This window comes from Dryobates pubescens, chromosome 2, assembly GCF_014839835.1.
Source record: "Dryobates pubescens isolate bDryPub1 chromosome 2, bDryPub1.pri, whole genome shotgun sequence".
In the NCBI taxonomy this organism is placed as follows: domain Eukaryota; kingdom Metazoa; phylum Chordata; class Aves; order Piciformes; family Picidae; genus Dryobates; species Dryobates pubescens.
This window is the reverse complement of record NC_071613.1, coordinates 47,415,130-47,429,382: the sequence shown is the minus strand read 5'-3', so window position 1 is coordinate 47,429,382 and position 14,253 is coordinate 47,415,130. Positions and strand designations below refer to the sequence as shown.

At 38.3% G+C, this 14,253-nt stretch overlaps 1 protein-coding gene across 2 annotated transcripts in view; it reads left to right on the top strand.

Moving 5' to 3' along the window:
• The window catches only part of DPP10 (dipeptidyl peptidase like 10), a 592,658-nt gene that overhangs the window by 434,179 nt on the left and 144,226 nt on the right, over positions 1-14,253 (top strand). For both annotated transcript variants that reach the window (XM_054176832.1, XM_054176823.1), the window contains exon 5: positions 1,649-1,723. In XM_054176832.1, the coding sequence (XP_054032807.1) occupies positions 1,649-1,723 (75 nt within the window). The remainder of the gene's footprint in view (positions 1-1,648; positions 1,724-14,253) is intronic.

The window sequence follows — 14,253 nt, the reverse complement described above, 5'->3', positions numbered from 1 at the left end:
TGAAACCCTGAATCCACAATACTCTGTGATTGGATACAGGATGTGTGAGTAGCTCTTGTTAGTGTTGCCTCTAACTGCCAATCATTTGCAGCTGAGCTAGTCTGGGGTTTACTTTTGTGGTGCCATAATCAGTGGCTGAATGTTCTTACTAAAAGCCTGAAATGGTAGGCATCACACTCCCAGAGAATGAATTTGAAAAGCTGCCTGGGTTGTATATTGTGGAAGACTGAGGTAGTGGGGCAATAATTAGTAAGCTGGTAGAAAGCAGAGGACTTTCACATCCAAAAGTATTTTCAGTGATGTGTCTAGAAAAGGGAATGCTACACATAGATTAACATTAGCAGTCTCTGCTTAAAGATGGTTAACCCATAAAAGCCAGTTTAGGCACAGTAGAAATCTATTCTGAATATTTTATAGATATAAAAGTGTCCTTTTAGGTTGGTGAGGGTTTTCCCTTCTTTTTTTCCCCACCTTCTTTTCTGTCCTGTAGATTTATCTTCTAATTTTTGATAACTGCCATGCTCTTGCATCAAATGAAGACACAGTTTGTCTTCAAAACTATTTTCCCCTTAGATTTCTTTGGATAGCTTGCTTCTAATTATATTATCTAGGAACCTGAATTTAATCTGCATATAAAACATAGCATCTTCACAGTTTATTGGAAGATTAGCTTCTGCTTGGGTTTCTTCTAGGAATAACTCCTTAGCTAGTCTGAATATATTACTTTCTGACTTCTAGTTTGTGTACCTTAAACCCCCTCGGAATTCATTAGTTTAGCAGTGGGATTAGAGTAAACTGAAGAAGATACTTAAGAAGTAAAATAAGGGAAAGCCTTCCTTTGAATAGTGGCTAGATCTTACTTTGCATAGGTATTTGTTTACTTCCATCTTGTACTTTTGTGGTTCTCATCTGGTTTTCTATCCTATTCTGATTTGTATTTTTCATTTCGTCTCACTTTTCCTTTCATTCTGCAAGTAGATGTCTTGAGATTCATTTTAAATTATTTCCTTCAGTGCCTTTTAAAGCACATTCTCATCTTCTGTATGCATCAGATGTATTAAATTCTTTCTGACATTGACATTACCCCTTGATTAAATTACCGCCCTGAATTCAATTGGGTGCCATGTAGCTTTGCATAGACATAAAGCAATATTAGTTTTCTCTTGCTACCTTACATTTCACTTTGGTCTCTGCTAGGCATTTTCTTTCTTTTAAGAAAGAGTTTTTCTCTAGTTCAAGTTGCTTTTCAAAATGTTTATGTATATGGCCTTAAAAGAAAAGCAACAGAAACATAGTGCACACCTGATTGTTTTCTTGTATGTTATCTTTAAGCCTAACCTAGTGATGAATCTCCCTTATAACTAGTCCTGAAGTACACACCAACCAAAGTGTCTTCTTTCATCTTCTGTAAATGAATTCATAATTGCAGTTATCCTTGAGCAACCATGATGAAAGATACATCAGCTTCTTAATTGGTATTTAGTGTTGAAGCCACATTCATCTGTTGTTATTGTATATGCAAAACAAACTGAGAATTATTTAAGCCTTTCTTTTGTGAAAATTTTATAGATGCTCTGAACCAGACCTCTTTTTAAAATAGAAAGTTCTTAATCTTAAGAAAATCACTTTTATTGTTACTTCATTTCAGGTAACATTCAAAGCATCAAGATACTCTGTTTCTCCAGACTTAAGATTTGTTCTTCTTGCATATGATGTTAAACAGGTAAGCCAACTGTTCTTAATCAGAGAGCACCTAAATTGAAATTCTGAAACCCTTGTTTTGTATATTTCATGTACAATTCCACATAATGCAATATGATTCATATACAGGGTTTAGTTGATTAGATAGTTTTGGATGATAGGCTGGACTCGATCTCAAAGGTCTTTTCCAACCTACTCTACTCTACTCTACTCTACTCTACTCTACTCTACTCTACTCTACTCTACTCTACTCCCCTACTTCTCTCCCAAAAGCTCTCTGATGCAATGGTAGTGAAGTATGTATTTAAGTATGTACAGAAATGACACAAGGTAAATTGCTGTGTCTCCTCTGAAGTGTCATGCTGACTTCTTTAGCAAAGGTGTCATAACCCTTAAACTGCTCTGTGACAAGCTGATTGTGTGAAAGCACATCTTTTGATGTGCCTTCTGTTTGAAAAAAACTCTACATGTCCTTTATGGACTATATATATGGATATATACACACACACATATATATTTGTATAATACTCTCATTTGATGCATGTTTTATTCCTGATTTTGGTAGTCTGAAAGCTGATTGTCTGAAAGTCTCTTGGACTATATGTTGTGGTGTATTTGTTTCTCATAGTATTTAGAGATTTTCCAGGCTATTATGTTGTCAAAAAGAGTTTCAATCAGTAGCACCACATAGAGATTTCTTAAATAAATCATTGAACAAAACAAAGAAGGAACTGGTTTAATTAATTTCCTCTGTGCATATTGGTGTTTGTATAAAGGGGTCTGTCAAAATATGAATTGTTCTTTGTTACAGAATAGTTCTGGATTGATTGACTCAGTGGTGTATTCAAGCAAATTTAGTATGGGTCTTCTTAATTTTATTTTGGAACAGCAAAATTTACAAATTCATATTAATACTTGTGTCCTTAGTGTCAGAAGTCTCAGTGTTTAGAAATGAGAAAGTGTTACTATTGTTTATCACTTTAAACTACAGTACAGTGGTTTGCTTACTGTTTCGTGTTGGTAACTGACAGCACAATAGATGTGTGTTGTGGATTTAAATTCATAGTAAGAACAATAGAAGATTAATTTCCAGGTCAATATACAAACCTTTCTTGTCTCCTGGCAGCATTGCTGTATTGATCTGTATACCTGCAGCTTTAAGAATTATGTCTGCAAACTAGAAAATGTGCTGGAAGCTGCTCTGACATAGTCTAGAGTTGCTGATGTAAAATGGTTCGTTTATTTGGTACTAGAGCCAAGTAGAGTTCTCTTCTACTAATTCCAGTGCACTTTGGATCAAGATCTTTTTCACAATGCACAAATACCAATGAACTAGGGAAGAGCTGCTGTTCAGTCCACCTTTTTTTGGCTGTGAAGGTTTCCAGTTTGATTGTTGCCTGAAACCTACTTACACCTTGCTGTTTCCCTTCTTGATTGCTTATTATTGTGTGAAAGAACCTAATAATCCCTCACACTGACTTAAGTTCCTCATCTGATTCTACTGAAATGCTAATTTTGGATGGATTTGTTTGTATAGGATTTTTCTTAGTAATAGTATATATAGCTGATACAGAAAAATATGGAAAATGTGTAAGTATCCATTATATTTTATTGCATCTAAATGTTTTAACATCAGGGATGAATCCCTGCCTCACAATAAAGACAGTCCATCAATGTGCATATTGCTCTCAATATAGGCTGAATCAATTTACCACTTTGCAGTACAGCTCCCTTTCCATATTTAATTCTTGGTTTTGTTGCAAAAAGACATTTTCCCCTCCTTTTACAGTCCAGTTGCTGGTAGTGACATAGAGGGTTGAGGTTTGCAGCATTCACATTTTGCATCTGGCTCTTTCCTTTGCTCAAGTATATTGACAAGAAGTAATTAAAATGAGAAATTAAAAGGGCTTGGCAAGCAATTTGTGTTGGTAGTCCTGGATGGCTTTAGATGAGGCTTCTGATGCTTGCTGTCAAGTGCTCCAGCTGGGCTCATGGCTTTCAAACCAGAAACATCCTGTGATTGTTGCATCCTCTAGAAATGATGGTGATGGTGCTAAAATTGGTTAATAGCTGCATGTTGTCAGTCAGGTGTAAATACTACCAAATGCCATTGATGTCTGCTACATCCTGAGAAGAACTGGTTGCTTAGGGTGGAAGGGAAAATAACCAAGAGGCTAAACCAGTTCTTTAAAGTTACAAAAAAGTGTTATTGTGGTAAAAAGCCTTTTTCCTCCCTCCTTTTTTCAGAGCCTGGCCTATTTGGCCTTGATGAAAGGAAATCCACTTGTAGACCTTCTCCTTCCCCTGGCTATCAGCTATAAATTATTAAATTTATTTCTTATAAGATTAACATTAAACAGCATAACTTAATTGAACATTAAAGAATCTGAGCTGATTCTACTGCAAATAATTTTTTAATCTCATTTGAGTTTAACATTTTATGAAACTGAGGGTTACTTGTCATGTGCTACAACAGAACATTGAGCCCTTAATGATACCTAGTTTGAGGAACCACAAGTAACTTAATGTAAGCATTTAGTTGATCTCATGAGTTTCCACAGAGCCCTGGACTTTGCTCCCTGTGTTTGCCCCTTATTTTTCCTTCTTGATGAGGATTTAGGTGTAATTCTGTAATACATTTGATGGGATTTCTGCTTTTGCAGACTATTCAGACTTTGGGTTTTTCAAATGATAATGGTTGTTTACCCACATTAATCTGTGTTCTTTGCAGTGTGCAGTAATACAGCTGGGACAGATTTATTAATCAACGCTTTTATAAATAAGCTGGTGTGCTTCAGCTGAGCAGATTGGAGAAAAATAGAGACAAATGTTTCTTCAAGACATTTTGTCATGAAATCGTAATTAGAAGCAAGGTTATTTTGATGTTTGGATTAAAAATAAATGTGGAGTTAAATTAAATTGTCGAATATTTATTTTGGTGTTGTCAGCATTTTCTTTAATCTCTTTTATGCTTGGAATGGCAAACTTTAATTAAATTTGCAGTTGTTTCAGCGCAATTAAGACTGTCCTCTATGCATAACGGGACATAAATCTGCATGAAAATAAGCCATCTTTGAATACAAAAGTAATAATTGAATGAATCACTTAAATTGTGCCTAATGGAAGGAGCAAAACCATTTCATGTGGCATAGCAGCTGTTTTGGTATAGCTTTACAAGATTCATGTGGAAGAAAGTTCCATTCCTGAAGGGAAGTTGTAGACAGGCAGATGTTGGTCTCTTCTCCCAGGCAGCCAGTACCAGAACAAGAGGACACAGTCTCAGGCTGCACCAGGGGAGGTTTAGGTTGGATGTTAGGAAGAAGTTCTATACAGAGAGAGTGACTGCCCATGGGAATGGGCTGCCCAGGGAGGTGGTGGAGTCACCATCACTGGAGGGGTTCAGGAGGAGACTTGATGGGGTGCTTGGTGCCATGGTTTAGTTGTTTAGGTGGTGTTGGATTGGTTGATGGGTTGGACATGATGATCTTGAAGGTCTCTTCCAACCTGGTTTTTTATTCTTATTATTAATTCAGTGTTGCAAATTGACTTCTGGACACCAGATTCCCCTCCATCTATGCCATAGCAGGTGACACAATGTAAGCCACTTATAACTGGAACAAACAGTTTGTCTGTCTGGCTTTATCTTTTCTAATAGAAAGTTGTGACAATTTTAGAGGCACTTTCTGAGTGTTCTTTGCTGCAGTACTCCATAGCTGTCCATGTCTAAAATGCTTTCATGAATTCTTCGAGTTTTGGGGTGTTTGCTTTTGGTTTGTTTGTTTTACTTTAGCAAAACTTGCATGGATCCACTGTGTGTATTTCAGACTTTGTCGCTCAGCATAGTTCATCAGCATCACTGAAAAAGTCTCAGTTTTTCAAGGCAGCAGATCAGTAAGTAGGAACTAATTTGAGAAATGAACACATACATTCTTGCTGAATGTCCTGCCAGCTTGATTCTTCTGGGACAGTGGGAACAGAGCAGCAGGGAGACAGTTGTATGTATTGTAGGCAGAGAGGAGACATTTTCATGGTGCTATAACTTTTATATTTCCTTTTGAAGGCTGCCAAGGTACGAGCAAGGAATGTGATGCTCTGAGAGGCAGGGTACCTAAGGCAGTTGAGAGTTCCAGAGAGAGGTTATTTCACTACTGCTTTAATAAGGACTATGTTCAAATCACATTTAAAATTTCTCTCACTCTGCTCATAGTGATACTCACAACTACAAAGTCCTTATTTATAGTTTTGATTGGAAAATGGAAATTGGACATTCTGTATTCAGATTAATGGTAAAGAATGGGGCAGTAATTTGCAGCTTGCCGTTTACTGAGTACTGAGGTCCTAAGAATATCTTTTACCATTGGGGAAGTCTGAGGTCCTAAGAAAGTCCTTTACCATTGGTGTCCCTGAGCAGAAGTTTATACCTTGCAAGATGGCCCTGGAGTCCACATAAAAAGTGATTGCCCATTGGAATGGGCTGCCTGGGGAGGTGGTGGAATCGCCATCATTGGAGGTTTTCAGGAGAAGACTTGATGGGGTGCTTGGTGCCATGGGTTAGTTGTTTAGGTGGTGTTGGATTGGTTGATGGGTTGGACGCGATGATCTTGAAGGTCTCTTCCAACCTGGTTTATTCTATGTATGTATTCTAAAATGAAATAAGCTTTATTCCAGATATAAGTGTGGTTTTTGCATCTTATTCCCATGCCCTTGCTAGAATATAATATGCCACAGAATAGCAAGTGAAGAAGTAAATGAGTTCCTCTTTTTCTCTTGTCTCTTTTTTCCCCCTTCACTTGATGTAATAACCCCTTTCTTTGTGATTTTGTTGACTTTGCTTTTTTTTTCCCCTACAAACTGTCCTTTCCTTCTCCTTGCTTTCAAGTCCCTTTTGAATACTAACATTCAGGATCTTTTCTTGCTTTATTCTCTTTACTGTTACTAATGCATAATTTCCTGCTTTCAATGCAAAATGAATTATGTGCAGGATTTTTTTTTAGCCTTTGGTTCATAAATGTGTTTAAAAGACAGATTGAAGTTCAGCTCTAGTTTAGAAACATAATCATTTATAAACTCTCTAAAAAAGGAAATATTTTTTTCTGAATTAGGGCTTCAAATGGTAATCTTTTTTTTTTAGCTAGATAACTTTGATAAAACAATGTATTTAACTTAAAACACCGTGAAAATAACTTCTAATAATTCTTATGGTAAGATCAGGATGAAGAATAACCCAATTCTTTTCAGAAGAGTAGGAAGAAAATAGTTCTAAATATGATTCATTCAGTAGGAATGAAAATGAGCTCAAAATATGTTAATGTATTGAAGTATCACAGTATCGGTCAGGGTTGGAAGGGACCACAAGGATCATCGAGTTCCAACCCCCCTGCCTTGGGCAGGGACTCTCCACACTAGATCAGGCTGGCCAGAGCCTCATCCAGCCTGGTCTTAAACACCTCCAGGGATGGGGCCTCAACCAAAGTAAAGATGAGAGTCCAGCACAGCATTTGAAGCAAAGAACTCCAAGAGAAAGAAGCTGCTTATCTGCTGTGTGCTGATGGCTGTCATCACTTTGCTGCTATAATACCTATTTTTAGAGGATAATGATAGGGAGTACTGACCACAGTCTGCAGCGAATGGCAACAAGTGACAGGCTCATCAAGCTTTTGGAGATTAACGCTGATACTGGCTTACTCAAGTGCACTGAAATGATCTTCAGTTTATCTGCAGATTAGAAGAATACATGAGTAGGAAAATGCAATGAAACCTTCATTTATGATTATCTGTTCTGCATTAGGAGATTGTCTTTCTTCCATTTAAGTGGCACGCAAACGTTCAGTGGTCTCTAATCTTCTTGGTCAGTGACATTGATTATTGGATGTTTCTTTTCTGCAAAACTTAGAGGACACAGAAATTACCTTGCATTATGTCATATTATCTAATGAAAGCATTGGTTGGTGTTAACGTGTGCTGGGGTTTTCAAGGTACAGTTTATATAGTACCTATGAAAATCTGACTTTGAAGAGTACTACCTAATGATTAGAAACATATATGCCAAAGATGAAATGAAATCTGTCATCTAACACATAGAAACAATATTTTCTCAACAAGATTATTCCATACAAAAGAGTAACAAAAGACTTCTTACCTCAGCAGTGATTTTTGACAGCATTTTTTGTAGTGCTGTCTGTGAAGTATAGGTGTGATACAAAATTCATACTTTTTTTTTCCTCCAGAAATTCATGCTTTTTAAAGATAAACCTGTTTGTCACATGTATTTCCCTAGGTCCTCAGGGTGATCTTTAATCTTTCATTTGTTCACTTTGAGGTGAGTCCAGAATGTGCATGCTCCTGATCCAGACATGGCTTTCCCATTCATATTTATCTCTCATCTCTACCTTGAGAACAATAAAGACCAAGTTTTATCAGCAATGAGAAAAAAAGGGGGCAGGAAAGAGAGAAAAGGGGGGTGGGGGAAAGAAACAAAAGGAGGGACTTTGAAGTGAGATTCACCCTCAAAATTTACCAATATTTTTCAATACATTTTAATATATTTTCTTAGGTATGATCAAATTAAGTGTTTAAAAGGTCAGATATTGAGAAATTCATGGAAGTGGGCTTCTCAAATTTTCCCCTTTCAAAGGCTGTTGTTTTATTTCAGTTGAAGTTTTATCTGGATAGAGTAGAATTTGTTGACACAATAGCTAGGCTGTAGATGGTCTTGGCATACTGTTGACTCCCATATATTTGACTTTATGTAGTGTTGTGGTTTAACCCCAGCCGGCAATTAAGCACCACGCAGCCGCTTGCTCAACCTTATTGTAATAATAATAGAATATACAAAATGAATGAAGAATGAAATTGCATACCACCCACTGAAAATGCTCAGTCAACCCCAAGCCATGGCCCTTGTCCAGCTCCCCCCTGGTTTATATACTGGGCATGAGGTCATACGATATGGAATAACTCTTTAACTCATTTGGATCAGCTGTCCTTGTTGTGTCCGTACCCAGCTCCTTGTGCACTCTCAGCCTCCACTGTCAGGGCACTATGCAAAGTCCATGACTTAACTGCTTAGCAACAACTAAAACATCAGTGTGTGACCAATGTTATTCTCATCTGAAATCCAAACCACACCACTCTACCAACTACTGTGGCAAAAATTAACTGTATTCCAAAGAAAAGCAGGGCATACAGCTCCACAGGTATGCAAGGCATTTTAAAGTTGTAACAAGACAAGATCTTTGCCTGAGAAGATGATGTGTTTTGTAGTAAAGTCTGGCAAAATGATTTTGGTGATGCTATGTGCTATCATGAATTATGCCATAAAAGTGACTATTCATATGAATTATGCCATAGTAGTGACTTTTCATATGAATAGATTGTGTCTCATTTCTATCCAGGGTTTCATCTAAATTATGTATCACAACAGAATAACCACCAGTCTCATAAATAGAAGATGGGGAAAATAGAATGCATTTTATGCTAAGGATTGTGGCCATTGATGTTTTAGTATTTGTCTGATAAACAGCCTGTTCATGTGTCATCCATGTTGAAGTGCAGTCAAGTAGTTCCATTCAATTTATCACAGAGCTTACTAGCTTGCTGCTTATTAGAAGTCACAGTTATACCCAGAGCATCTGCATATATTTTGCATTAGTTTTCTTCATGTATGCATTAATATATTTACATTATTGCCTATTTTTGGTGGGATAACAGAGCTGCTCTCTGCCAGGGCATTGCTGTGATCACCTGCAGAACAAGAGGTGAACTGTCACACTTTGTCCCTTTAAAAAAATGATGAAGTAAAAAGGTAGGAAAACTGGGTACTTCCACTGGTTTTTAGGTTTCATTGGTTGTTGTTGTTTGTGTTTAGTTTTGGTTTTGTTTTACTCTGTTGCAACAGCTGTCCCGCCACTTATGTGCCCATATGCACACATTTACCTATCTTCTTAAATTTCTGCTGGGAAGTGCTTGATTTCATCAGCTGACATGGTGATTCATGTATTCAGGTTCAATGTTGTGTAACAGTGTCAAAAACATAGATTGCCCTCCACTTTACATAGATAACAACATGAGACAAGGTGCTGTTGCTTTTAAGATAACTTAGTCTCTCTGTTCCATTTCTTCTTACAGAATTGCTGTTTAACATAATTTTGTATGCAAACATTTGCCACAACAACCAATGCAGCGCTACAGGCTGGGGTCAGAGTGGCTGAAGAGCGGCCAGGCAGAAAGGCACCTGGGGGTACTGGCTGCCAGTAGGCTGAACATGAGCCAGAAGTGTGCCCAGGTGGCCAAGAAGGCCAGTGGCATCCTGGCGTGTGGCCAGCAGGAGCAGGGAGGGCATTGCACCCCTGTACTCAGCACTGGTTAGGCCACACCTTGAGTCCTGTGTCCAGTTCTGGGACCCTCAGTTTAGGAAAGATGTTGACTTGCTGGAATGTGTCCAGAGAAGGGCAACAAAGCTGGGGAGGTGTTTGGAGCACAGCCCTGTGAGGAGAGGCTTAGGGAGCTGGGGTTGCTTAGCCTGTAGAAGAGGAGGCTCAGAGCAGACCTTCTTGCTGTCTACAACTACCTGAAGGGAGGTTGTAGCCAGGTGGGATTTGGTCTCTTCTCCCAGGTAACCAGCACCAGAACAAGAGGACACAGTCTCAAGCTGTGTAAGGGGAGGTGTAGGCTGGATGTTAGGAGGAAGTTCTTCATAGAAGGACTGATTGGCCATTGGAATGTGCTGCTCAGGGGAGGTGGTGGAGTCACTATCACTGGAGGTGTTTAGGAAGAGACTGGATGGGGCGCTTGGTGCCATGGTTCAGTTGATTAGATAGTGTTGGATGATAGCTTGGACACGATGATCTCAGAGGTCTCTTCCAATCTGGTTAATTCTATTCTATTCTATTCTGTTCTATTCTAAACAAAATAAATAATTCTAATTTACCTAGAAGATAGCTTTTTTTTTTTTTTTTCCTCATGTAGAGTTGCCCAAGTTTAAAAATCAGTATTCATGGTTTCAACTTCTTGCTCAAAGACAGCATTGAAAAAAGAATATTGTGCTTTGCTATTGTACAAACAGAATCTAGGGCACTTGGCTTTTCAAACAAATAATACTGTCATTTGTGTCAAGTATAAATTCTGTTTTTTAGGAAGACTGAAGCAATGTCCAGCTGAGTTGACTAGATCCAGCAGTTTAGAAACACAGTCTTAACATAACTCTGATTTTCACATGGTAATATTCCTGTGTCACATAATACTCCAGAGGGACTGCAATCCCTTTGTTCCAGTGCTACATAAATAGGTGATATTGCACTGTTTAAGACAGCAGCTGTCTTTATGAACTATTTATTTTATACAGCAGAAGTTCTACCTTCAGCTGTGAAACTGCCATCCCAGGGTATGCCTGTCATAGTCCACAAACAAAAAACCAAAACATTTTAAACAAAAAACAAAACAGACTTTTTTAAAGCCCACTTACCTCTTGCTACAGTCTGTTGTGTGTATTGATTAGAGGGGACAGTCTCAAGCTGCGCCAGGGGAAGTTTAGACTCAAGATGAGGAGAAAGTTCTTCACTGAGAGAGTCATTTGCCATTGGAATGGGCTGCCCAGGGAGGTGGTGGAGTCACCATCCCTGGAGGTGTTCAAGAGGGGATTGGATGTGGCACTTGGTGCCATGGTTTAGTCACGAGGTCTGTGGTGACAGGTTGGACTCGATGATCTTTGAGGTCTCTTCGAACCTTGGTGATTCTGTGATTGATGAAGTTACCAGAAAGTGTGTACAACTGAAAGGCAGTTTTAAAATCCCATTGTAATGTATGCTTTTTTGGAAGGTGAGGTACTGGTGATATTTGTATCAAATATCTGTGAGGTCATTTGTCTTCAGCAATGCTGAATGGAAATGGAAGGGTTTGTTTCGTGCTCATGTTGCATTTTTGTTTGGTTGGTTGACCTTTTTTTTGTTTTGGTTTGGCCTTTTCTGTGTTGTTGTTTGGTTTGGGCTGGGTTTTTCTTTTGTGGTTTTGTTGTTGGTTGGTTTGTTTTAATTAGGGAAAAAAAACATAGAAAGGCATCCTGAATAGGTCAAGGACTGTTAGGAGTTCTGATTGGAGACTGTATCAGTAGCTGTTAGGGGCTGGAAAAGCTGAACAGGGCTTTAATTGGGATTAGGATCTGACAGAGTTGACCAGAAGCAACTACAGCCAGCTGATACACCCATCCGTTTTGAAAAGGTCTTTGTTCCATGCTTCCAAGAAATAATTCCCTTCCATGCTATCAAAAGAGCGTGGACTAAAAGAGTATTTTACACATCTCTCCATTTTGACACGTATTACCCTGTGCATGAATCATTGTTAGTTCAACTGCTACACTTATTGATTTCTCCAATACAACAGCTGGCTCACATCTTCAAATACAGCGAATAAATGACTTCTGAGGACCAAAATCACTGCAACATTTTACTGAAATGCCATGCATGTTTTGTTGTGATGTAGACATCAGCATGTTCCATAATGACTAATTTCAGATCTAACTTAGAGACATATTCTTTCTGCATGTACTGAAAATAAACATAATGAGATTACATGGAGGATAGCCATCTTAACAATTACCTACAGGCTGCTTCATGAAGAGGAGACTCAGGGGTGACCTTATTACTCTCTACAACTACCTGAAGGGAGGTTGTAGACAGACGGATGTTGGTCTCTTCTCCCAGGCGGCCAGTACCAGGACAAGAGGACACAGTCTCAGGCTGTGCCAGGGGAGGTTCAGGCTAGATGTTAGGAAAAAGTTCTATACAGAAAGAGTGATTGCACATTGGAATGGGCTGCCTGGGGAGGTGGTGGAGTCGCCATCATTGGAGGTTTTCAGGAGAAGACTTGATGGGGTGCTTGGTGCCGTGGGTTAGATGTTTGGGTGGTGTTGGATTGGTTGTTGGGTTGGACGCGATGATCTTGAAGGTCTCTTCCAACCTGGTTTATTCTGTGTATTCTATTCTATGTATTCTATGTTCAGTACACTTAGAAACATCTATTTTCAACACTGGGGTGGGTTTTTTTGGTCCTCAGTTTCATTTTTTCAGAATATCTCCTAGCTGAAATTCAGTAACAATGTATCTTACTGAGAAATGTGCTATGCATTATAGCATAGTATTGATGAATGTAATCCCAAATGGTCACTTAATCTTAAAATAGCCATTGATCACATATTCAGTTTTTTAGTCTTGCAGCCAAACTAGTATATGTTCTCAGTGGTCATGAACTTGTTACCAGAGGAATTAACATCTTTCTTTGGCTGTTGTGTCATGAATTAAATTGACCACCTAGGCATGACTTAGTGAATTTGTGGGTTTTGGTATTGTGGGTTTTTTTTTGTTTGTTTGTTGTTTTTTGGGGGGGGTTGGTTGGTTTGCTTGTTTTAAACTTTTCAGATACATTTGATATATGAAATAGAATCCAAACACATCTGTTCCTTAAACCATTCTCAGTAGATTTATTCATCCTTCTTTTTCATGTTTCCTTGCATTCTCAATTCTCTCAGTGTTTCTATACCTTTGCCTATATGAGAAATCTCATCCTCTGCCATGGAATTCTCACTGCAGCAGTCGGATTTGGATGGAAGAAGGTCTAAAATATTTGTGCTCTGCAAAATGGTGAAAAGAGATGAAGGGAAAAACCTAAGCTCTGACTGAGTGAAGCTTCACAGTTACTTCTTATTATGATTAAATAGTGAAACAGGCTGGCCAGATATGGAAACCAATTATCCTAAAATGTGAGAGCAGAAAAAAAAAAATACATCTGTTTCTTTTTTCCCCCCCAGTTATTCTGCATAATTCTGTCTCTATCAGCAGCATGCACTGAATAATAATTAAATTTTGCTTAAAATAGAGAAGTTGGAAAAAAAAATTAGTGACTTAAAAAATAAATGAAGACATCCCAGTAACAGATAAGGCTTGCTTGCAACTGCTTTTTTAATTCCAGTCTGCAAGTTTCTGGTCAGAAGAATGTCATGGGGTAACTAAAAGGGTAATTGTAACATTCTTAATTAAAACTAGTTTTTAGTCTTAAAGGAGAAACTTTGTGTGTTGTGCATTAACTCAAATTGCTTGAGTCAGAGTGTGTTGACTTTTATTTTTGTTGTTTGCTTGCTTTCATAAGCAGAAAAAACCCAACATGTCGGTTGAAATCTTGAAATCCTGACACATTTCTGGAAAATATTAGTCAGATCAAAGTAAGGTTCAAGTATCAGTATCAGCACAACCTGTGACAATGGCAGATGGCCCAGAAAATGACCAAACTTGTTCAAAAGCTGGCCCCTAGAGAATATTTGCTCGTCCCAAATGCTTGTACAAAAAATGATCTTGAAGTTGGAGGGTGGTCTGTGCCATGGGAGTTCCAAGGCTGCTTGTCACATTTCTGAGAACCAGTGCAAACACATCAGAATTTAAGTTTCTTCTACGATCTTTCACTTTCACTGTGCAGGCAATATCATTAACTTCATATTTAAGTAGCAACCTTTATCTAGCAGGCCCCTAAAGTGCTTGTCACATCTGAACTTGATGAGAATGCCAT